Source organism: Lagenorhynchus albirostris, chromosome X, assembly GCF_949774975.1.
Source record: "Lagenorhynchus albirostris chromosome X, mLagAlb1.1, whole genome shotgun sequence".
NCBI classification, from domain to species: domain Eukaryota; kingdom Metazoa; phylum Chordata; class Mammalia; order Artiodactyla; family Delphinidae; genus Lagenorhynchus; species Lagenorhynchus albirostris.
This window is the reverse complement of record NC_083116.1, coordinates 70,161,064-70,186,544: the sequence shown is the minus strand read 5'-3', so window position 1 is coordinate 70,186,544 and position 25,481 is coordinate 70,161,064. Positions and strand designations below refer to the sequence as shown.

General features: G+C 41.4%; 1 protein-coding gene and 1 non-coding gene across 9 annotated transcripts in view; one reads left to right on the top strand and one right to left on the bottom strand.

The window, feature by feature from the left end:
* The window catches only part of HDAC8 (histone deacetylase 8), a 243,585-nt gene extending 221,328 nt beyond the window's left edge, over window positions 1-22,257 (bottom strand). For 3 of the 8 annotated variants that reach the window (XM_060137598.1, XM_060137596.1, XM_060137597.1), the window contains exons 1-4: window positions 21,871-22,257; window positions 21,299-21,351; window positions 18,607-18,737; window positions 16,280-16,421 (exon numbers count right to left, since the gene is read on the bottom strand). In XM_060137598.1, the coding sequence (XP_059993581.1) occupies window positions 16,280-16,421; window positions 18,607-18,737; window positions 21,299-21,351; window positions 21,871-22,095 (551 nt within the window). In that variant the 5' untranslated portion in view covers window positions 22,096-22,257. Of the gene's footprint in view, window positions 1-12,122; window positions 13,650-16,279; window positions 16,422-18,606; window positions 18,738-21,298; window positions 21,352-21,870 lie in introns of those variants that run through there. The other 5 variants (XR_009538448.1, XR_009538449.1, XR_009538450.1 and 2 more) reach the window with 4 other exon arrangements.
* On the top strand, window positions 19,742-19,845 carry LOC132514221 (U6 spliceosomal RNA). Its single transcript, XR_009538705.1, has one exon. It is a non-coding gene; the product is annotated as a U6 spliceosomal RNA (small nuclear RNA).
* Window positions 22,258-25,481: the final 3,224 nt, after the last annotated feature.

The following is a 25,481-nucleotide window of genomic DNA, read 5'->3' as shown; positions in this document are numbered from 1 at the left end:
TCTTAGTGATAATACAGTTCGTATTAAAGACAGGTTGGGGTAGAAAATTAAATGAAGGTAAAACTGTAGAATCACACGTGGCTCTATCCAACTCTCATTCCTTCTTCTCTTCTTCCACAGAATTCTTGGTTCTTATATTTAAACAGCAAAACTGAGGAAACAAAGACTCTCACTACAATTCAGACATTAGAAAAAAACAGAAAGTCAGACCAATTAATTCTATAGATACACACTTTGAATTTGCATCTTCAATTTTCATTTAAGTTTTCTGAGAAAAGATGATACCAGCACGGGTTTGGTGACTATGGACAATAAATTGCAAGGCTTACTCAAAGTGCACACTGTTGTACAAAAATTCACCAATGCTGTAGATACTTGCCCTGCTCTAGCAAGGACCAGCTTCAGGAACTGTTCAGATTTATTATAAAAACAGGTACTGGGAAGAACAATAAAGAAAGGTTGTATGTCTCAGACTATTTGAAATGATTCCATTAAATAGACTGAAAAATACATTAAAATACCTAAAATAGACTGAAAAAGGCATACTACTGAATATTATGACTAGCACTTCTCAAAACCGTCCAGGTCATCAAAAACAAGGAAAGCCTGAGAAAATGTCACAGCCCAGAGGAGCTTAAGGAGACATGACAACTAAATGTAACATAGTATCATTACACGTGGATGGGATCCTGGGACAGAAAAACAGTATTAGGTGAAGTCTGAATAAACTATGAACTATATCAATATTGGTTCGTTAATTTTAACAAATGTATTATATTCATGTAAGATGTTAATAATAGGAGAAACTGGGTATGGGATACATTGGGACTCTCTGTACTATCTGCTCAATTTTTTTCTGTAAATGAAAAACTATTCTTAAAAAATAAAGTTTATTAAAAGTGGGTTCTATTTCTCAGGCTATTTGAAATGATTACACTAGTGAAAAAGACCTAATACTTGAGGGCCTAGCTCACGGGCCTGGATCAAGGGCACTCAGAGACTTCAGCCATCAGATGAGAACAGGACAAGGACTCCATACCCCCATAGTAATCCAGCTCAGAAAGCCGCAAATCCAGGCACCCAAAATCCCTTCAGAGAATTTCAGTGTGAACAGTTGATAATTAAGATAATAAGCAAAGCCTATTTAACTTTCTTCATCCCAAACAACCCTACATCTTGAAAACACATTGTAGGCAGCAGGTTTCAAAAGCAGTGAAATCCTCATTTGCAGAAGTCAAACTAACAATTGGGGGGGTGGGGTGGGGGACAAGCCATCCCTGGTGACTTGCATCCTCCATCAGCTGCCAGCCCCTCCTGATGGAGAGAGGAGCTGGTATGGGAGCAGAGGCAGCCTGGGCCTTTAGCAACTCCTACCTCAGGCACTACGATGTTGATGTTGTCTAACACTATCGCTTACACAGACAAAGCACCCAAACTCCAAGTCAGGCTCTTGCCCTCCTCTTGCCTAAGGATTCAGTAAGCACCAAGGACCATGGGAGCTCTATTCGCCAGTCAGGTTATGAACGCTGAAGGATAGTTTCTTAATGGAAATACTGACCATGGTTAATTAGTAAAACACAAATTTCAAGGTGAAAATCTCTTGATTCTATATATTCATTCTTTCATTCAAAGTATATATATTTACTAAAGAAGTATTATGAGCCAGATACTGGGCTCATGAAAGAAATTAGCTCAAGAGAACACTCTGAACTGATGAAACAGTTTAGATGAACATCAGATCAATAAATATAAATGTGGATGACGTTAATAGAATCTCATCAAGCAGAGAACATTCTTGATTTAACCTCGCACGCCCTCTATTGGTCTCTTGGTTAAAATGCAAAGCTTATATAACCCACAGTTTGGTAGGTCATGTTCAATATGCTGGAAATCTGACGTGCTGACTACTCATTGGACTTCGTGAACACTCAGACCTCTGACTGCTGTGTGGAATCTCCTCTCTCTCCTTCTCTCTCTCTCCCCGCTCCCTCTCTCTCTCCCTCTCCCTCTCTCTAATTTCATAATACCTGTTACGATACTACCATTGATTCATTCAACCAATATCTATTGAAGTCCTACCTTGAGAAGGCACTAACTCATCTTTCCAATTTAAATAACTTTATTCTTTATTTTTCAAACATATTGACATTCCATAAGTCAACTGGTAGTACCAGGAGAGACACTCCCCCAAAGGGTTGGGAATCAATGTTTCCCACTCATCTCTCTCTGCCCATCCATTCCAACTTTCATACTCGATCATTCACCCAACGAAAATTTTTTAAGTTTTCTATGTGCCAGGTAGAGTTCTAGGCAGTGAAGCTACAGTAATAAACAAAATCAAATAAAAATCCCTACCCCCTATGAAGTTTATATTCTAGTGGGAAGGGGTGTAAGGCATGAAATAAATAATGAATAAGTAAATTAAATAATTTTTTAGACAATCAATAGTATGGAGAACAATAGAACAGGGAAAGGGCAATGGGAGGCTTTTTTGCAGTGCAAATTTAAAAACGTGGTCAGGGAAGGCCTTACTGAGAAAGTGATATTTGAGCAAAGACTTGAAGGAGGTAAAGGGTCATTAATTGGGAGAAGGATATTTCAGGCAGTGAGAACAGGAAGGGCAAAGGCCTGGAGGTGGGAACATGCCTGGTATGTTCAAGGGAAAAGGAGTCCAGTGGCCAGATAATAGCGAGGAAAAGAACAGTAGTTCTACAGGGGGGGAAGGAGAAATAGGGGGAATGCACAGGGCTTTGTAGGCCGCGGTAGGCACTTCGGCTTTTACTCAGTGAAACAGGGAGCCAAGGCAGTGTTTTGAACAGAGGAGTAATAGGATCTGACTTCTGTTTTAATAGGATCACTATGTCCGCTGTGTGGAGAATAGATCTAACAGGGGCAAGGCCAGAAGCAGGAACACTAGTTGGGAGGTGGTTGCAATAATCCGAGAGAGATGAACTAGGGTTATAGTGCTGGAGGCAGTGAGAAGTGGTCAGATTCTGGATATATTTTAAAGATGGAGTTGGGATTTTTTACAGACTGAACGTGGGGTGTGAAAGAAAAGGAGTCAAGGATGATTCCAACATGTTTGGTTTCAACAACTGGAAGAGTAGGGCTGCCATATGAGGGGGGATTAGGAGTTAGCTTTTGGACATATATTAAGTTTGGGATGTCAACCACACACCCACCAATCAATCTACTCTCTACCATCTCCTACCTAGCTATCCATTTACTCACTCAGATTTCTCTATGTCACAAATCCCTTGACATCTCTGTATGTCTTTCGGTGTGCCACTTCCAATTTTACTAACAATACTGCCTCCTACTTTGGCAAAAAACTGGGTATTTTTGATGTCTCCCTTCACCTTACCCCCAAGAGCTAACTGATCACCAAGTTCTGTCAGTTATGCCTCTAAAATCACTCTCAAGTGCTCTTCTTCCTTTTCACATCCACTGTCACCACCTTTGTTCATACTTTCAAGATCTCTCCCCTGGTTTTTGAGCATAGCAATTTGATCTTTTCCTTTACTAGTGAGACTGGGAAGACGGGTCCAGTGGATCTGGGGTCAGGAGGTGGAGGCAAGGGGCAGGGCATAAGTAAGAGGGTCATTTACTCCCTTCCCTGGTACCTAGACCTGAAAGCGAATGCTAGAATTACATTTAAGAGAGAATGCTAGGGCTTCCCTGGTGGCGCAGTGGTTGAGAATCGGCCTGCCAATGCAGGGGACAAGGGTTTGAGCCCTGGTCCAGGAAGATCCCACATGCCGCAGAGCAACTAAGCCCGCGCACCTAGAGCCCATGCTCCGCAACAAGAGAAGCCACTGCAAAGAGAAGTCTGTGCACCGCAACGAAGAGTAGCCCCCCCACCCCGCCGCAACTAGAGATAGCCCGCGTGCAGCAACAAAGACCCAACACAGCCAAAAGTAAATAAATTTAAAAAAAAGAGAGAGAATGCTGAGGTTGAGCTGGGAAAGCATACCTATAATAAGATTATGAGATCAAGGTTGCCTTGAGTGCCCCCCCGCAAATACTTCCTGATCAACAACCTTCCAGTGAATCAGACAGTGGGCCAACCATGATGCCACTGGAAAGCTAACACCTCTTTCATGATGAAACTGGTCTCTCAGCCTTAGATTGCTGGAGATAATTGCAGGGTACAAGGTAGACAAGTGCATCGGGGAGTAGCAAGACTGGATGAGTGATCATGGAGTGAGAAGGGCATGAAGTTCTACGGGCTGCTGATGTAGGAGGTGTGTGGGCGGATGACTGAATTTCACTTCAAAGGTTTCCAGGTAAGAGTCCTTCAATTTCTGCCATGGCAGATGTGGCTGTGCCAAAAGGAAATCACACCTGAATGATCCAGTTAGTGTAATTCATATATGGCAAACACTTTCTGGTGCTTAGTATGGGCCAAGTATTAGTCTATGTACTTTACACACATTAGTTCATGTAATACAACTGCTTTGTGAGGTAGGTACTATTATTATCTCCATTTTATAGGTGAGGAAATCAAGGAACAGAGTTTAAGCAGGTTGTTCAAGATCACATAGGAAGCGGCAGTGCTGGGATTCAAACCCAGGCAGTGTGACTTGAGTCCCTGCTCTTACCCCCTCTGCCATGTTGTATGGTGAAAGCTAACAGAATGTGCCCTTGGGTGGTCCATACTTGGGTAGTCAAGATATTGACCAGACTCAGGGATGTCAGTGGTTCTAGCAAATAGCCAGGGTGAGAGTGGGCTGGAAATAATTAATGCCATGAAAGGAAGAGGTCTGGATGGAGGGGTATAGTGGATTAGAAATGAATTCTGAGGAGGCTGGAGGTGGAGAACCAATCGTATTATGTATCAGAGGTGTAGCAGTACTGCTGCTCCGCCAGGACCTGGTCAATCCATATGGCCTGGAAGGTTGTCTGCTGGTAGTGGTATGGTGGAGAGGTAAATGTGGGGGAGGAGGACTTTGAATGGCATTCTCCAAAACTAGTATATGAACTGGAGGCTGTGGTTGGAGAGCAGATGGCTATGGAACTTGTGAAAGTGGAAGGCCTTTTAGATGCATGGGCAGCAATGGCTGGGAAAGAGGGATCCACCACTAAGAAGGCGTTACAGATGTGGGAGGAGGAAAAATCTGCACTGAAGTTCATTGGAATGATATCCCAAAGACCTGAAGGTTACCTTGGTGTGTCTTTGTCTCAACTGTAGGATCACAGAGGTATACCAGAGGTTAGGTCAGATATGGGGCAACTAGAAGAACCCTTAGTCCAGGAGTTCTCAAACTGTGTTGTGCATCAGAATCACCTTAGGGAGACACTGGTTAAAAAAAAAAAAAAGAATATTCTTGGGCTTTACCCCTAGTGGGTCTGATTTAGGAATCTTCATTTTAGAATTAAGATGCAGGTGGGCTGCAGGCCACATTATGAAACACACTCCATGAGATTATATGCAAGTCTGAATAGGCTATGTTGGCCCACTGGAGGGGTGCCCTTGGGCACAGGCAACCCCCGATCCTAACAGAATGGGGCACCTTGGAACAACATAAACCTCTGGGCTGCCCCAGGATGGACCTGGATCTTTATGTTCTACACTTGCTGCCCCGGCTCCTCTGCGCTATAACAATTTGAGCTCATGATCACAAACTGCTTGTCCCTCTCAAAGGAAGTGTCTCCCTATCTTGAAGGTGGCCTTGAAGAGCTCTCATTCCCACTTGGGGTAATTGGCCTTGCTTAGGGCCAGCTCAGGTCCAGAGATCAAAAGTACCTAGGTCCTCCTGTGACAGGACAATACTCCCCACCCATCAACCCCTCCTCACCCACACCCCTGTACCTGGATGTTGAAGGCATTAGTCAGTGGTATAGACCAGGGCTGGGGTAGAAGGCCTTCAGCTACGGGAAGGTCATTTTTGTGTCTGGGGACCAAATTCCTTTCTCCTTAAGAGAAAGGATACTGGGGAAGTGAAGATGCAGAGGTAGTAGATGAATTGTGGGCAGTATCAAGGGGTTGCTGACGTCTTCAATCATTTTAGGGACTTCATTTTAGAAAAATGTACATCTTATCCAGCACTATGTAAACTCTGCCCAGAAATATCACTTTCACACTTTGGGGCTTGGCCTGGGGATAGTGCTACTGTAATCATTCAACTACCACGCAGCTCAGACATTCTGTGACATCTCATTAAGTGAATTTATCAAAATATTGCCCAGGTAAATATTCTAGGAGGTGGTGTGTGATCTCATTTGCTGGAAGCAAGTGGGGACACTGCACAGGAATCCTCCATTCATTACCTTTCTTGATCCAGATGAGGTTGTAGGTGCCCCTAGGGGATACATAACCCTGTGAAGGCCAGAGCCTTATGGAATTGAGCTAGAAGGTTCTGGGGTAACAGAAAGGATTTTGAATAGTGATTACACTGAGGACAGAATAATCTTGACAAGAAGAACTCCCTGCTTTTTATTTTCAGAAAGGGTCTCAAGGTTAATGTGGAAGAGATGGAGAATCTGATGAATCCTGCTGCCAGCTGCTGTCCAGAGTTTTTATTTTATAGAAGGCCTTGATTTTAGATTCAGAGAGCACCTGCTCCTTAGGAAGAAGAAAAGTCCTGGATATCAGCACTACAGCACAGTCACCCTTGCCAATTAGGGGTGGTCCCACTGTCTCTTGGTAAGGAGTATCCTCATTTGCCTTATGAGTATGGGCTGGACCTAGTAGTGGAGGTCGAACAGTGAATTCATGTGATGTTTGGGAGGAGTAGGGGTATAGGGAAGGCTGGCAGTGAAACTTTGACAAAGCAAAGGGCCTGAGTCTTTAAGCCAATCGTGAATAGTCTACTTTCAGCCAGGAGCTTACGGGCAAAGGGGACGTGGAAGTGCAGTGGGTGACAAACAGTACCAGGGCTCACTTTAGCTGGACAGGCAGTGGGACCCCACTGGACCAGAGACTTGCCTGAGAGGCTACCTAAGACCCCCTGAGTGTAACCCAATCTGGATATAAGTGACTTTCATCAAACACTTACTATGTGCCAGGCTCTTTGCTAGGCTCTTTAATACAATGATCAGATTTAAGCCCCATCACCCTATAAGGTGGGTACTATTATTACCCCTAATTTAAACTGAGGATACTGAGGCACAGAGAGGTTTTGCAGCTAGTAACTGATGGAGCTGGAATTCCCTGTGCAACACTGAACCACTGTATTAGACTATCTTCCCTAGATCTCATCTGATCTGGGCTACTATGGGAAAGGTTTGTTTATTTTGTCTCATGATGGGTCTGTTCTGCAGGTGCCAGGATGGAATGGGTGTAAAGAGGAAGTGATAAGGACATGCGCTCCATGGCTGAAGGAGGAGTCTGCCTTGGTGCTGAGGCGACGTGGCTGACCCTGAATCCAGGTTTCCATTTTCATGCAGTGATCTATTGGTTTGGAAAGGCTGGAGGTGGGATGGTGTCAGTAGAGGAGGGGGTTCTGGCTGCTTGGTTAATGAGTTATACTGCACATACAGCACTCTGGAGAACTGGAACTGGAATGCAATCCACTGTCATTCACTCTGTGCATAAAGAGCTGGAGCTCTTGAGAACAGAGCTCTAGTAGCTTTGATCCCAACTGCTAGCTGGACGGTAACTAAGAGCTGGAGGTCTCATTCTATATTCTTCTTGTTGAGTTTGCCAAGACACAAGGCAGAGTTATATGGCTCTATCATTCACTGCCTCCAGGTGGAAGTCCCAGAAACCAATGGCATTCTAGGGCAATAATCTCTCCTCTCCTAGCAGCGAAGCAGGCAGAGGGGGCCCAGCTGGCACAGATCCCGTGTCACCAGGTGGAAGGCTGAAATGTCATGGGATAAGATGGCAAATAACAGAATTGTGGCAAGAAGAAGGGCAGGTTGAGCTAGAGATGGAAATAAGTCTTAAATGGATTATCAGAATGAGATAAAGGAAAATACTGGGAGCTGTAATGCAGAGTCAAACAGGAAGAGGTGAGGATGAGAAACAGCCAGTCAAAGTGGACAAAGAAGATGCGATCTCAGCAAATTCTGGAGGTTAGGAGTCACTGTCCCATGCTGGGTTTTAATACCTCCTAGTACATGTTTACATGGAAAGAGTGAGTCCCATTTAAGGGGATCTAGATGGGACAAGATGGCTTCTTAAGAGACTGACTACAAAAAGCAGAATCAAAGAATTCAAAGAGGCCTGTGAGCAAGTGATAGAAGTGGACAAGAGTCATTTCATGGAGAAAGTAGAGGCCATGGGGCCAGCACTCACTAGTAGGCAACCCAGATACTTCTCTGCTATACCCTCCTTGACTCCTTTTGCTCTGGCTTCAGAAGAGGTGGGTCTCCTCCTCCCAAAGCCATTCCTCCCATCCTCTCCTGCCTCCTCCGAGACTTTGCTCCATTTCTTATCCTTCTCATATTTCCGTTATTTCCCTTTCAGTCTACAAATGTTCTCAAAGCTCTTAAAACAAACCCAACAAGTCAGCCCTCAACCCTGTTTCCCTTGGCCACTGCCCTCCTCTCCTTTCTTTCTCATTTGAACTTTTGGACAGATTAATGTTCCTTTCTTGTCCATTTCTTTAGTTCCTGCTCACCCCTCAACAGTTTGTATTCCCATCACTCTCCAGAAAGTTCTCTTACCAAGGTCATTAATGACTATATTAATTGCCAAATATGACTGACACTTCAGTACTGCTCTGGATTGTTGAGAGCTCTTTTCTTCTTTAAACTCTTCTGCTCCCTTGGTATTCTATGGTCCCTTTCTATTTCGATTACCTGGCCAGTCCTGATTGCTGCTTTTCAGCTGAACTCACTGGGGCTTCTTCTTATACTTGCCCATTACAAGTTGGTATTTCCTGGGGTTCTAGGCTCTACTTTCTTTTTCTCCTCACTCTCTGCCTTTTCCCTAAGTAATCACACCCATTTTCCTGGTTTGTGCTACCATTTCATATACAGGCAACACATCTGCTTCTAGTTCCAGCTTCCACCTCCATCTCCAAATCTCAGAATCCAATTTCCCTGGGTACTACCTCTGCTGCATACCACCACCTACTCCCGTGTACTGAGGTAGTATAATTCAGGGGTTAAGTACACAGGTTGAAGAGTTAGATTGCCTGGGTTTGACTCTCATTGCTCTGCCTTAGTTCAGGTCCTCATCACTTGTCAGTGAGAGTGCCGATACCCAATTCAGTCCCTCGACCTATAGTCTACACCTCCTTCAATCCATCCTCTATAACTACAGTCAGTTTCCTAAAACACAAATCTAACCACGTTACTACCTAACATAATATTTCAGTGCCCCCCCATTTCCTACTGAAGAGTTTCTCAAAGTGTGTGCATCAGAATCACCCCTAGATTTTGGAAGTGCAGGTTCTGATGCCCCAGTCCAAACCTACCTGATCAAGATCTCTGAGAGGTCTAGAAATCTGCATTTTTCAACTGAGTGACTCCGACATACATGAAGCCCTTCATGAGCCATTTCCTACTTTTCTACCTCATCTGCTGCCATTATCTACTTTGAACCTTAACCCTCCAGCAATGTGTGTAGTTCCCCCAATCCGCCAAGCTATTTCACAGTGCTGCTTCTGCAAGGCCCTTCACCTACTTGTCTCCCCAGCACACTCCTCTCCATCCTTTGAAGTCTTCTTAACCACAACCTCCTTACTGAGAAATCTTACTTTCCTTCTGTACAGCTGTTTCTCAACCATTTTTTCATTATCATTCCCTCACCCAAGGAGCCTTTTTAGACACCTTTTTCTAATTGACCTCTCCGCGAAATTTTATATCACAGATGTACTGTACATCTGTTATGTACTGTGACCCTTTGGAAAACCATAAACTATGTAACATCTAAGTTTCTTGCCGCCCCCGCTTCCCTACCACCTGCCCCAGCAAGAATCAATTTTTGCTCCCTTGGGGGCAGTATCACTCCCATTGAGAATACACGCTCTGCAGCAGCAGAAGACACTGCTATCCAAACCGGTCTTCTTGAGGTTCACCTTTGGTTTCTCTGATAAGTCTTTTCTGATTCTCCTCCTATCTCTCTCACCACTCCTTCTCAAGACTCAACTTTGTAGGTCTTTCTTCTCTTGCCTGCCTTGTAAACACTGGCATTCCACAAGGCTCATTATTTGAGTTTTTTCCCCTGTATTATTTTACACATGCTTCCCAGGTTAGTTTGTCTATTTCCTTAATTTTAATTACCACCTATCATGCTGGCTCCCAAATCTGTATCTTCAGTGAAGATGATTCTCCTGAGCTCCAGCCTCTTGCTAGTCTAAGTATGGGCCACAAATTGGCAGCCTTTAGTATTGCCTGGGAGTTTGTTAGGAATGCAGATTCTCAGGTTCCCCCAAGACCTGAACCAGAATCTCCAATTTAATAAGATCCCTGGGTATTTTGTATGCACATTAAAGTTGAGAAGTCATAGGCTGGACCCCATTGCCGACTCTGTAATAGACATCTCTAATTAGATGCTCCATAGGCAGAGCAGTCCCCATCCCCTACTCTTCTTGGTTAAAGGTAACACAATTACTCAGTCATCTACATAAGAAATCTAGATCACTCCTTCCTTATCATTTATATCAAACTGGTTACCATTCCTACCTATTCTAGCTACTAAATGACTCCTGAATTTATTCTCTCATCTATGCTCATCACCACAGCTTTCACCTCCTTTAGGATAGATTATTATCACAGTAAAGGTCCTAACAGATTTCTCTGTCAACATTCTGGCCCCCAACACTCACCAATTTATCTACCAACTATTGCCAGAATCATATTCCTAAAATGCAAATCTGATCATGTTACCTCTTCCTGGCTAAAGATTCCTTCAGTGATTCTTTACTCTTTTAAACCAAGGTTCTTAACCAGGGATCCACACATGGGCTGTAGGAGATCCTTAGACTTTCTGAAACTATAAGGAAAAATTTGTGTATGTACATTTTTCTAGGGACAGTGTTATATAGCTTTCATCAGATTTTCGGAGGGGTCCATGACCAAAATAGGTCAAGAACCACTGACCTGAAGGATCAAGTCCAAGCTGTTCAGCTTGGCAAACAGGACCCTTCATACCTCTCCCACCTCACCTCCAGCCACTTGCCTATAGGAGCCCTTGGTTTCAGCTTTAATTATAGACCTGGAAGTGCCCTCAGCTTTCACACCTCTGTGCCTCTGCACATGCTGTTCCTGAAATAACCCCAAGGTCACATACACAACTAGTAAGTGGTGCATTCCACTCCTTCTGGACACCCCACTACCTTGTGCCTAACTCTAGCATACACCGACCATATCATGCCTCTATTGTAACAGCTTCCCACTTTGTTCCAAGCAGATTTTATTATAAAAAGTTTTATTAATAAAAGTAATATAATCATATTAGAGAAAATATATGAAAATATATAAAACAGAGAAAAGGTACATGTATATATCTGTGTGTGTATACCCACATATACATATAGTATATATATATAGTGTGTGTATGTATATATTATATATATATATATATATATATATATATATCATACTATCATCATCGTCACAAAGTCACTGGTATCATTTTGTTGTATTTCCTTCTAGAAATTCTTTTCATATGCAGATATTTTTTTACATATCTCTAATCAGAGTGAATATATGATGCTGTAGCTACCTGCCCTTTAAAAGCAAAGCCAACAATATACGATATGCATTTTTTCTTGTTATGTAGTTGTCCTAACCACCATTTTTAATAGTTATATAGTAGCCCATCAAGTGGATATGTTGCAGTATACTACGTAACCATCCCACTGTTGTTGAATATTTAGGTCTCCTTCCCTCCTTTTTTCTTGGCTATTATACGTGAAAGAGAAATTACCATCTTCATATACACAGCTTTTCCATATTTTGGATTGGCTTATTTCCTTAGATTACCAAGAATAATAGATGTATGAGTTAAGATCTTTCTTCCTTTGGTTCAAATTTGGTAGAAGTAAAATATATACATGTATATATAATGTTTCAATTTTTCTTCCTCTAATTATTAGCGATACTAAATATTTTTTCATGTTTGTTTACTATTTGTTTCCTCTTTTGTAAATTGTTCATGTCTTTTACTAATTTATCTGAATATTAGTGTTTTAAAAAATCAGTTAGAATAGTTAATGATTTTAACCCTTTGTTAATATTTGCTGTAACTATTTTTTTGCCTCTTTTTATTTTGGTAAAATTTTAGCTGCAAAAGTTAGAAAAAATCTCATTACTGAAATTTTGAAAACTAGAAAAACACATTAAAAAATCATTTTAATTCTGTCACCCTAACGTAACCACTACTATCATTCCCACTAATTTTTTTTAAAAAAATGCATGTACTAAAAAAAATGCATGTATTTTACAAAGTTGTAACTGCAGTGTGCAAACAATTTTAAAACCTGTTTTATTAACCCAGAAGTATTTTTCTGAAATGCCCCATAGTCTTCATAATCATCATTTAAAATAACAGCATAATATTCCATGGAATGGATTCACCCTTTCCTTATTGCTAGATATTCATGTTATGTCTAATTTTAAAAAATAAATAACACTGGTAAATATCTTCAGGTTTCTTTTCCATATTTTGAATTATTTTCTTAGGAAACATTCTCAGAAGTAGATTACTAGATAAAAGGGCATTAATACATGCTGGCTACCAAACTGTTTTCTTAAGGGGTTGACCCAAACCACACTATTACTAGCAAACTCAGTACCATTTTTTTTCAGTTCTATTAAAGATAGGCTAGGTAAAGAGGTAAAGATAGGTAAAGATAGGCTAGATAAGTTACCTACTTATCTGCATTTCTTTGATTAGTAGTGATGAACATTGTCCCATGTTTTCCAGTTGTGCTTAAAACTCCTTTGTAAATTGTCTATTCATGTTCTTTGCCCATATTTCTTCTTATACATCATACTGTATGAATGTCTGAGAAAATGCAAACCTGTCACATTTTGTCATATTTATGTCAAATATGCCTTTCTAGTCTGTGTTTAGATTTTATTTTTGAAATGGCCATAAAAGTTATTTTGGTTTTAAAATTTTATACAAATATGTTGATCTTTTCCTTTGTTTTTCTTCTATTCTTTCCTAAGCTTAGAAAACTATTCCCCTTTAGAAGCCTGATGAATATTCATTCATTCTAGGGTTTTTTTCCTAATTTGCTTTTTTATATTTAACTCTTCAATCCAGCTGCCACTTATTTTAGTTTATTACAGGAGATGAGAGTATAAATGCTACAAGCTGTCACAACATCATTTACTGAACAATCCTTTCCAATCACTTGCAACACATCCTTTATAACTGATTGAATTCTTATATGCAACAGTCTCTTTGGGGAGTATACTATAACATCATTTGTCTAATCTTATACCAGTGGTACCAGTGTTTTCATTATCACAGTTTTTTATGTTTAATATCTAATAGCATTAGTCTCTCATTACTCTTCTTTTGCAGAATTTTCTTTGAAAATCACTCTTCTTTGGCTTTCAGATGCAATTATTTGCTGTCTTACCTCTAAGAGATAAACTTCTTGAGGGCAGAATTGGTTTATTTCCTTAGAATATTGCTGGGAATAATAGTACTGGGTCAACAGGTACAAACATTTTCCCCACTCTTAACATTTCCAACGTTTTCAAAGAGTGTGCCAATTTCACTGTAATCCTGCCAGCACCTGGATATTTTGAAATAAAAGATTTCTTTTTCAAAATTGGTAGGGGAAAAATGTGCCATGCTTCAATTTCTGTAGCTCTGCTTATTAGTTATGATAAAAATATGCTTGACACTATGTAGGTGCTTAATCAATGCATGTTGAATGAATAAATGGCATGTATGAACCTGTACATGTATTTGGGGATACGGGGGTTTAAACAGATATTGTGGTTATAAGAGATAAATGCCCGCTAGATGTAAGTTTGTGGGCTAAATGCCTGTATTCCATCTGCAGAGGTTCTAGAGGCGCCAAGAACGCCTTGGAATTTGGACCTGAATTGGGGCAATCTCTAGAGACTCTTGGTAATTTATATTTACCACAGGCATGTCTGTTTCCAGGTAGGATCAGCTGCAAGCTGTCTGAAACAGTTAAGATAATGGCGTGTGGGTATGCCCACGCTTGCATACAGCCCAGAGGCAGCCATAATTGGCTGGAGATAGAGTGTGCTTCCTTTGGCAGCAAAACAGTAATAAGAAGTGGCAGGTACCTGGGTATTCCACTGCAAACTGACCCAGGCCCTAGGAGGCCTTAAGTGGTGAATTTAAATATATAAGCTGCTCCAGTGCCACATGCAGAAACTAGAGCTGACTTGTAGGACTGGGCATTTCCCATGAAACCACACTACTTTTCTTTTCAACTTGCTAAGCATGAGAAGGCAGAGAAGTCCTTGGTTCAGAGAAGCTTGGTTTTGTCCCTTTTATCTATAGCTTGAAGCAGACAGGGTCATTTTTCCCTCCTAGAGATCACTGTCTTGATTTTGAATTTTTTTAATAGAGCAAAAACTAACAAAAGGCAGGTTGTTTCTCTTTGTTTTTAAGACCATGTAAAACTCATTACTAAAGACAGTTTCTCTATGCTCCACCACCTCAGTTGTAGATTCTAGTAGTAAACTTACTCAAGGATTTCCTTGGTCATGAAATCTATCCATTTGATGAAAAGAATTCCATATTATTACCTTAATCTGCATATGCTGAAGTTGTGCTCAAGATTTTATTCTGAAAAATAAAGTGCTGTTTTCTCTGGACTCAAGAGCACTAGAGTATCAAGGTCATGGCAGATAGTATGAACAACTGGTGTGTGAATGATGCATTGGCAGTTCCTACCACTGCTGCTTTATTTCACTCAAATAGCACATTGATAAATTCAGTTTTTAAATTCCCTCTCCTCTGGAGGGGGGGATAAATTAGGAGTTTGGGGTTAACAGATACACACTACTATATATAGAATAGGTAAACAACAAGGACCTACTATATAGCACAGGGAACTATACTCAGCGTCTTGTAATAACCTATAATGGAAAAGAATCTGAAAAGTATAACTGAACCACTTTGCTGTACAGCTGAAACTAACACAACTTTGCAAATTAACTATACTTCAATAAAAATAAATAAATCAATAAATAAAATCCTTCTCCTCCAACATGTACTACAGCCATCTTAAGCAAGATACCAAATGCTGAATAAGGCTCAGCAGTCCCTGTCAGACACAGAGTATAGCTGTTTGAAATGTTAACATCAAACTCAAAAAGGACTTTTCCTGTAACTCCAAGTAGTACCCAATAGCTGTTGCACAAGCCCTTTCTCCTTAGGGTAACACCTCTAAGTTGCCACTTTGCTGCTTAGAGATGGCAGCATAAGCCTCTTTTTTAAAAAAAATTATTTATTTTATTTATTTATTTTTGGCTGCATTGGGTCTTTGTTGCTGTGTGCAGGCTTTCTCTAGTTGTGGCGAGTGGGGGCTACTCTTCATTGCGTTGCGCGGGCTTCTCATTGCAGTGGTTTCTCTTGTTGCGGAGCACGGGCTCTAGGCACGCAGGCTTCAGTAGTTGTGGCACATGGGCTCAGTAGTTGTGGTGCATGGGCTTAATTGCTCTGTGGCATGTGGGATCTTCCCAGACCAGGGCTTGAACCCGTGTCCCCTGCATTGGCAGGTGGACTCTTAACCACTGCGCCACCAGGGAAGCCCTAAGTCTCCTTTTTGATTCTTCAGCCTTTTGTTTTAAATCTGTTCTCATCAATTCTCCATCTATTCAAAAATCTGTTTGCCACTCCTTTCAAGAACTAGCTCCAAAATTCACCTCTTCCAAGACTTCCATGATTAACTGCTCCTTATTGCTAAATCTCTTCATCTCATACATATATTCAATTGGTACCAAAATTGATGTTGCTCCCCAATTATTCTAGTTTTAATAATGTTTCTAGAGTATAAGTTCCTTGAAGACAGGGGAATTTCCAGAAAGCTTAAAAGGAATTTAGAGATTGTCTAGATATCTAGATTAATATCCTTTGCTCTGCCCATTTTCCTGATGAAGAGACTGAGACCGAGAGAGGTTAATCTGTCCAAGTCAGTCAGCCAAGTTTGTAGAAAAAGTAGGCATAAAGCCCAGGTGTCCTGACTTTCAATAGTACACGTTCCACTATATTATGTCATCTTTTATTTTACTTGTATCTCTTCAGAAGGTGTAGTAAAGTGTCATACACACACACCCCCCACGTCTCTCAATAACTGCCAATACAATAAACATAAGAGTTTACATAAATAAGAAACTGACTCAAGGAAAGAGATAGAAAGCAGAAAGGTCATTTTCTTACTTCTTTGCATGATGCCACCCTCCAGACCAGTTGATCGCTACTTTGCACATTCCATCAATCAGGCACTGGGCAGCTGTGATTGTAGCCCCTCCTACAGCTGCTGCATAGTCAAATATTCCTTCAGTGGCTGGGCAGTCATAACCTTCAGGCAAACATCAGAAGAGCTTGTTAAAAAATAAGCTGGATAAAGAGGGGTGTGATATTATGACTTATAATAAAGAATATACAGTTAACCCTTGAACAACATGGGTTTGAACAGCGCAGGCCTACTTACAGGTGGATTTTTTTTCAGCAGTAAATACTACAGTACTACACCATTAGCAGTAGGTTGAATCCGCGGATGCGCAACTGCAGATGTGGAGGGCTAACTATAAGTTATACTCAGGTTTTCGACTGCACGGAGGGAGGGTGGGTGCCCCTAACCCATGCGCTGTTTAAGGATCAACTGTATTTCTTCCCAGTTTGTGGCAGAGTTCCTAAAATTCTTGGAATTCCTAAATGATGAGTTATAGATGTGTCTTGGTTGTATTAATGAGGTAACTTGTGGACCACATCTAAGGATGGGGGTTGGTTGCCAGTAGAATTATGAGGGTTGGAACTATCAGTTCCATCCCCCTGACCTCCTGTGTGAGGCCAGAGGAACTGGTGATTGAGTTTGTAAAAAATGAATAAACAGAAACTTAAATTAAATAGTCAGGAGACCAGAAGGGGGCGCTCTCACACCCTGAAACAATAACCAAGTTTAACAAGAAGAAAGACTTTTCTTTCCTGGCAAGGACTCAATGAAAAAGCCATGGACTCTTTTTTTTTTTTTTTTAAACCATAGCTCTCCCAAGTTCCTTTCCCTCTCTGTAAAAGTGTTCTGCTTCCCTTGCCATGGCTTGCCATGGTTGCAGACCCCAAATTGCAATTCTCTGCTGATCCCAAACAAACCCATCTTTGATGGAGAAATATCTGGCAGCCTACTTGTTTAGGTCAACAAGCTTAATCACCAATTGGCCAATGACTTAATCATTCATGCCTATGTAATGAAGCCTCCATAAAAACCCCAAAGGAGAGGGTTTGGAGAGCTTCTGGGTTCGTGAACACGTAGAGATTTGGGGAGAGTGGCACACCTGGAGAGGGCATGGAAACTCCATGCCCTTTCCCCATACGTTGCCTTTATGCACCTCTTCCATCTGGCTGTTCCTGAGTTATATCCTTTAATGATTAACTGGTAATCTAGTGAATATATGGGTTTCCTGGGTTCTGTGAGCCGCTCTAGCAAATTAATTAAATTCGAGGGGGTCATGGGAATTTCTGATTTATAGAGAGTTGGTCAGAAGTACAGGTAACAACTTGGACTTGTGCTTGGCATTCTGAGTTGGTGAGGTTGCTAGAACCTCCAATTTGCAGCCTGTCAGCCAGAGCACAGGTAACAGCTTGGGTTTGCAACTGATGTCTGATGTGGAGAGAAGTCTTGTGGGACTGAGCACTTCACCTGTGGAATCTGATGCTCTCTCCGGGTAGAGAGTGTCAGAACTGAGTTGAATTGTAGGACACCAAGCTGGTGTCCTGAGCATTGTTTGGTGGTGTGGGGGGAAATTCCCCCCTCCACACATTGGAATTGGGTCCAGTACCCTATTAGGAGGAGTAGATTGAGGTATGACAACAACATACCCTACCAGAAAGCTACTGTGCTAACACCAGCTCCAAAATGAGAGCTAAACACCTTCAATGTCGGGGAAGGAATTATTCAGTATTACAGCTAGAAAGACTAAACCTTGAAGATTAACTAGTCACATCCTATATATGGAGAAACTGAGGACTGAGAGGTGATATGTCATATCTGTGATGACACAGAGCCAGGTCTGGGACCCCCTGGTGTCTTAAGCCCGCACCCCTGCCCTATACACATACCTCCAGTCCAGTGTTCTTCTATTAAATCATGTTGTTTCTCTAGACTATCCTATTGGCCACTTATGGCTTTTAAAAATGCAGCTGTTTAATGAGAGATAAGGCATCAAACTTAGCAAGAATATAAATATACACTGAAGTTAAAATATAAGGTCACAGGACAGTTAAATCAGTGTACATACAGCCAGACCCAATCTGGGCACTGCTATTAGGGCGCCAAGCAACTGAAAGGTTTTCCTCCATTTGATCCAGCATTAATTTTGCTCAATTCATATGGGAGTGTGGTTAAAGGAAGATTAATATTGTGGTTAACACATTAGTTGTTAATTTAAAAGTATTAAAGACCATCATGCAAGTTATAAAAGATTAAGTAGTTATGATCTATAGATGGAGGTCATCTATCTCCCATCATTGCCTAGTAATGACTTTACCTAGTCCATATTCTATGGAGTCTGGATGATCATCATCTCCTTCCTGGCTGACCTTCTGGAGATGCTGCAGATAGGCATCGGTGTGGAAAGTGGCCATCTCCTCCATGGAGGCCACTTTGGGCTTAACTATCCTAATAATAACAGGGAACAAAGAAAGGTGAGTGAGTCAGATCCAGAGTATGCCAGAACCTGGAAGCAGGAGCCAGCAGTTGGAGTGAAAATACAACTTCCAGCTTCTGGTTCCAGGAGGCTGAAGCAATAAACACGTTCTGTTCCTCCACTGCAATACAGTCTTCATTTCCTCACATCTACATGTTGACTCCATTAAAAAGGGGTGAGAGGATAGATATCTCCCTTGAGTTTATAGGCAGGTTAAAAAAAAGAGTTATTATATTTAAGTTAAATAATCAGGTATTAGACAAATTTTGCTCTGTGAGTTACAACTTTCATGACAAACCAGTAGGAAGAGATATTTTCATTTGAATCAGTTTTCCTAATTGGGCAAATACAATCCTTTCAACTACATTTTTACTTTAATAGGCAGCTGTATTGTCATGAATTTTGAATTTGGAGTCAGAGAACTGGCTTCCCGTCCTAATTACCAGCTCTATAACCTCAGATAAGCTGACTGTTCTGTAGTTCAGTTTCCTCATCTGTAAAGTGGGGATATCTTATGGGACTTAGGTGAAGATTAAATGATAACATACATGAAAATGCCTTGTGGATAACTGTCATTATTATTAATATTAAAGGATTAAAAAATAGGCAACCAAAAAATGTGAAAGTTTCTATAATTGGTCCCTCACATCTGCCTCTGAGAGGAAGGAGAGAAGGAGCAAACAGGCTAGAACTGGGCTTTGCTCAGAAGCTCTCAACCCACTGTTCACAGGAAGTGAAAATAGGAGTGACGGAGAGAATACAGGGTGCTAACCTAACAACAGGACTTAACCACCTCTAACTTCTAGCTGCCTAGTCCCCATATCCTCTTCCTGACTCTGCCACTGCCACTACTGCTCTCTAGCCCTCACCACTCAAAGGGGGGTCTATGGACCAGCAGCAGCATCACCTGGGAGCTTGTTAGAAAGGCAGAATTTCAGCCTCCCCTCAGACCTACTGAATCAGAATTTGTACTTCAGTGCTCACTTCAGCAGCAGATATACTAAAATTGGAATGATACAGAGATTAGCAAGGCCCCTATGCAAGGATGACACTCAAATTTGTGAAACATTCCATATATTTTGGATTGGGAGTTTGGGCTTAGCAGATGCAAACTATTATATAGAAAATGGAAAGAGAACAAGGTCCTATTGTATAGCACAGGGAACTATATTCCATATCCTGTGATAAACCATAATGGAAAAGAATATGAAAAAGAATATATATATATCACTTTGCTGTACACCAAAAACTAAACAACATTGTAAATCAACTATACAATTAAAAAAAAAGAATCTGTATTTTAACAAGGTAATTAATATGCACATTCAAGTTTAAAACGCATGACCCAGGCCACAGGGAGGCATTAGTGTTTTTTTTGTTTGCTGAAGGGGAACATGCCCATGAGTTTCTCCTGAATTAATATGGTTATACAGGCTACTACCATCACCAAGCAAGCTCAGCCTCAAAAAGTAAATATATATAGCTAAGATCCAAGGAGTCTTGCTTCTTCTTCAAGAAAACATGTCTACACCCTCAGAAGTGATAACTCTGCCCATTAAAATAAAAATTTTACAGTTTCTTGTACCATGTTTCCCGGCCCTAATTGCTCCCTCTTTTAATACCCTTCCTCTTCCTTAACAAATCCTTACTGAGAGCCTCCCTACTTAACAGCAAGGAAATTAGACAGTTTTGCTTTGCTTTGATTTCTTGTTTGTCAAAGTAATTTTTTGAACTGTTAAATAACTTTAATGGAAAGCATGTAGTTTTTCTGTTTACCAAACCTATGGGTTAAAAAACGGTTGAAAAACATTCATAAAGAAGATACTCAATAAATTATTTTGTTAATAATAAGGATAAAATTTACACTACCTTCTGGGAGATAAATGAAGCATATCACACTAGCCAGCATAGACAGATGTTCACCCAATTGGCCAGAAAATGTCACAAATAATCCTACAAGTGTCAGGGTTCTAATATTTACTCTTATAACAACAAACAGCAACTTCATTTTTTTGTTTTTTTTTTAAAGAAGCACTTAGCTCTGTGCTGAGTTATGGCCTTGGCTCCAGGAGTTTCCTTTGGTCTTGACTGTCTCCAGGCTCATCATTAAAGTTTGGTGGTGGTAATGGTGTATCTAAAAGTCTTAAGTTGAACCCATACTCTCAGAGCTGGCTTAGGAAAGACAAAAAACAAACAACCCCAAAACCAGAACACCTCCCAGCTGAACATCTTTTTTTCTATCAGATAGGTTTTAGTACCCAAAAGTACTCACCCCGAAACCTCCACAAAACACCTATCCCTAGGATACTTCCCTCCCAGCAATAAAGTCCTATTTCTTAACTGCTTCATGTACTTTTTTCGAGTTTTCTTAATTCTTCAAGAGCTTTTACTAGGTTACAGGCAGATTACCAACACTGTGAATCACAAAAAACTTTTAAAAAAGGACCATTCTCTCCCTAATTAGCCCCACTGTGAAGCAGGAAGTTAAGGCTATGAACACCTGGGTTCAGGGCTCTGTTCAAGCACAACTTACCTCATTTGCTTATGCAGTGCATATGCTTCAATCAAGGAATGTACCATACTGGCCTAAAAACATCAGCAAAAAAGGAAGAAAAAAAGGCAGAAAATAGTCTCAAATGTTTAATTCAGAGAAATTCCATCGACTTCATCATCCTGAACAAAGGAACTAACTTTTAACTCCCCTCCCTTTTTACTTAACAGTTACAAAGCACTTTAGACAATACAAAGTATCTAAATCGCTAAGGAGCAAGCTATCGGGCCTTACGGAGGTGTTGGAACACTTTTCTCCTGCAGCTTCTTCTCCACTTCGGGGATCCCTGGCAGTAGAGACACCATCCCCTCCATGCCATCCCTTCCCCCTCCCCCGCACCTCCACCCCACCCCCACCTGTCCGTTGGACGCCCCGCTGCGCTCTCAGGAAACTCTCTAAGGGAACACTTCCTCCATCACCTGGTACAGCCGCCCAAATTTCTGCTGAAGATTTCCCCCAGCCCTGTATCCTCTTCGCTTCCTAATGCCCTCCCGTCCACCGGCCCCCCACCCACACCCCCAAAACCCACGGTCTTTCATCCCAACCTTTCTTACCCGTTTGGGGACTTTGGCCAGGGAGTCGCACATGCTAACATACTCGGGGCTGTAAATGTAAACCGGGGGCAGCGACTGCCCACCGTCCGCCGGTTCCTCCGGCTCCTCCATCTTCCACTTACAGCCGTTCCGGAGCCACCGTCCGGATCCGGCTTTTTTCGGACTCAGCCCGGGCTCCGGTTCCTGCTCCTCTGATCGGCCGCAGCGGTGCTCCCTGGTCAACATTCCCTCCTAGTTTCGAGATCGCCGGTGACACTGTCCCTGCTCCCCATCCAATTGAAGAAATGCATGGGCCTTGTCAGGCCAGAACCCCTACATTTAGTGACTACAGTTCAAAAACGGAGGTCGGCAGATATAAAAGCCCAAATAGCTGCCAATTAGGATCGATATTTTATAGCACAAATAAGCACAGTCAAAACTAACCATTGTTGCCCTACGGGGCCATTTGAGATGAAGTCAGACCAGCTTCAGAGCATGCTGGGAGATGTAGTTTCGAGGGATTTGAGTAGCGGAAGAGTCAGGGCTAATTACTAAAATAGCCGCGAATTTGAGTTTTAGCGCTAAAAAAAAAAAAAGGATCACCGTCAACGCTTTATGAATTGTCTCAATCTGCAAACACACCCATATAAATATCTAAAGACAGACACAGTGTGGCCACTAAGAGCCCAGCACCACCCAACACATCAGACGGGCTCTTTTTGGTGGGGGATTAATTAATGGTACAAACTGTTTGAAAAGTTTACACAGTCAATTCTGTGCTGCAACTTAGTTCACTGCTTTTCATCATTAACTATCCATGTCCATATAAGAGTTAACAATCTCAATAATTCACTCTGGCAAAGCTGGTACCACTTTCCCAAGACGCTGGCTGGTACTCTGTAAATTGCTTCGTAGATTCCAGTCAAGCAATGATGTCAAATCACTCCTTGAAAATTCACTTGGAGTTAAGTGTGTAAGCAGATACTTTCAGTGATGTTTGGAAACTGCAGCTCTTCTTCCTTCCCTCCTTTTTTTCTCTGCAGCTATACAAGAGTTAGGGAAATATTTTAGGTTTAGTGTGAGGGTTCACATTAAAGAGTATCCTGGAGCAGTTTTAGAATTACCATCAGTATTTCCAGGTTCCTGGGGGCCCCTATGATCTGACACAAACTAGCCAATGCCCAAGGCCCCAACTCTCACATCAACATGAATTAACCTCTCAGACAATCCAATATTCTAGTTTGCTTTTTTCCCCTACTCTTTAAACATTTATGGAGTATTGTGATATGCACTTGGATATACTATCTCATTTCATCCTTGCAACAGTCCTATAAAGGAGGTTGTAATACACCCATTTTACAGATGCAGTTTAGAGAAAATAACTGTTCAAAGTCACACACACAAACAAAAGCAGGAATTCAAAACCAGGTCTGCCTGACACTGAAGTTTTTGAACATTCCCTTTACTATATAAACTTGATTCCTCCAGGATGACTTTGTGTTAAATCTAACCTTGTTCAACCCTCCATTTAGTATCTCCTCAATACTTAGTATTCTGGATTTTTTTTTTCTCCTGCGATGTGTTTCTTTAGCTAGAATGTAAGCTCTCATGCTCCTTTTGTATCTTCCCATAGCAATTAGCTCAAAGTTCTGCCATCATTCAATCATTCATCAAACTTTATCTGACATCAACTAAGTGTACAGTACAGCTGAGGATTCAATCCTCAAGATGAATTACAGTCTGATCTCTGCTCTCAGGGAATTTGCATTCTTGTAGATGAGACAGATACACAAGAAGCAGAGTCAGATAATGAATGTAGGATGCTTGTTTAATAACTAAGCATTAAGTACTTAATAACTGGTACTTAGTAAATGGCAACTAGGGTTCTTATTCAGTGACATTTGAGAGGGTCCTAGTGGATAGATGGGATTTTACCTGGTGAAGAAGGGAGCCAGGGGAGGGCATGCTGACTAGAATCAACAGCATAAGCAAAAACAAAAAGGAGAACATTTCTAGGCTAGTTTAGTTGAAGGGGCTGGCTCATGAAGTGTTTTGAATACTAGACTAAAGAGAATAGACTTCACCCTGTGGGAAATGGGGAGACATATAAACAGAAATCTTAAAATAAAAGATTTCTACAGCAGTAGTGTGTAGGGAAGATTAACTATTGAAAGACTACAAGCAGTGAGAGTGCTGCAATGGATCAGATAAGAAATAATGATCATTTATGGTTTTGTTTTGTTTTTTTGTTCTTTTGGCTGTGCCGCGTGGCATGCGGGATCCCGACCAGGGTTAGAACTCGTGCCCCCTGCAGTGGAAGCATGGAGTCCTAACCACTGGACCGCCAGGGAATTCCAAAGCAATGATGATTTAAACTAGGGTAGGGACAATGGAAACAGAGAGGGAGAAACAATGCACAGGGTAGGTTCAACAGGACTTCCTTACTACTAGTACTTGAATATTGGTGAGAGCAGATGGAGAAGTTATTGAAAATTCTTAAAGTCTGTGTGAAGAGAAGGCCAGCAGTATCAATATAAGGAAGAGGGAAATGAGAAGGAAGAACTCAGAGGGTAGGGCATGTGCTTAACCCAGTTTATTTCCCCACATAGATAAGAGATAGCTAAAGTCATAACAGTGGGTGAGATAGTCAAGGGAACATGGCTGTCTCCACTGCGATGTCTAATCATATCTAACTTAACATTTTCAAACCAAACTCCTGATTTTCCTATCCAAGTCTTTGCCACCCCTTCCCCATCTTTCATAGCTCAGTAGAGATACCAAAGTCTATCCAGTTGCCTAAGCCAGAAACCTGGGAGTTATTTGTATTCCCTCCTTTTCTTTCACTCCCAAATCTAATCCATCAATTTCCATTGGTTTCACCTCCAAGACGTGTCTCAACTACCTCCACTTCTCTCCTCTGCACTGCCGCCACCCCAGTCCTGGCACTGTCATCTCTCACTTGGACTTCCTGCAATACCTAGCTGGCTTCTACTTCCACTCTTGTTGACTTACAATCCATTCTTTTTGTAGCCGCAGAGTGAGCTTCTTAAAAAATGTAAATCAGATCATGTCACTTTTTAAAACCTGCCCCATGCCATGGTGAGAATCTTTGAGCTAGGAAGAAGAGAGTGATTTGGGAGAATGCCGTTTGTGGGAGTTGGGAGAGAAAGATGCCAAAAAGGAGACAAAAAAGTAATAGTTGGGTGAGAACTGGTACAGTTTCACAGAAATCAAGGGATGAGAGGGTTACAAGAAGGGAGAGGTAGTAACAATGTCATGTATTGCAAAAGGGTCAGAAACCCCTTTTGCCATTAGGAGTTCACTGGTGCTCTATGAAAAACACACGAGGCAAGGGAGGAAGCCAGATTGCAAGGGGTTAATGAGTGAAGCCAATGCTGTCAAGTGTAACTTCCTTTTTGAAGAAATTTGATTGTGAAAGGAAGGAATTATTATAGTTTATCAACCTAGGGGGATGTCAGAGCCCAGGAATATTTTTTTAGAATAAGAGAGAAATGCACATGTTTACAGAGGGGAAGGAGTCTATGGGGCTGTAGGAGTTGACTAAAAGGTGAGATCATGACAAGTTGGCAATATAAGGAGGAAACAGGACTTGTCTAGGGCTTTTCATGGAT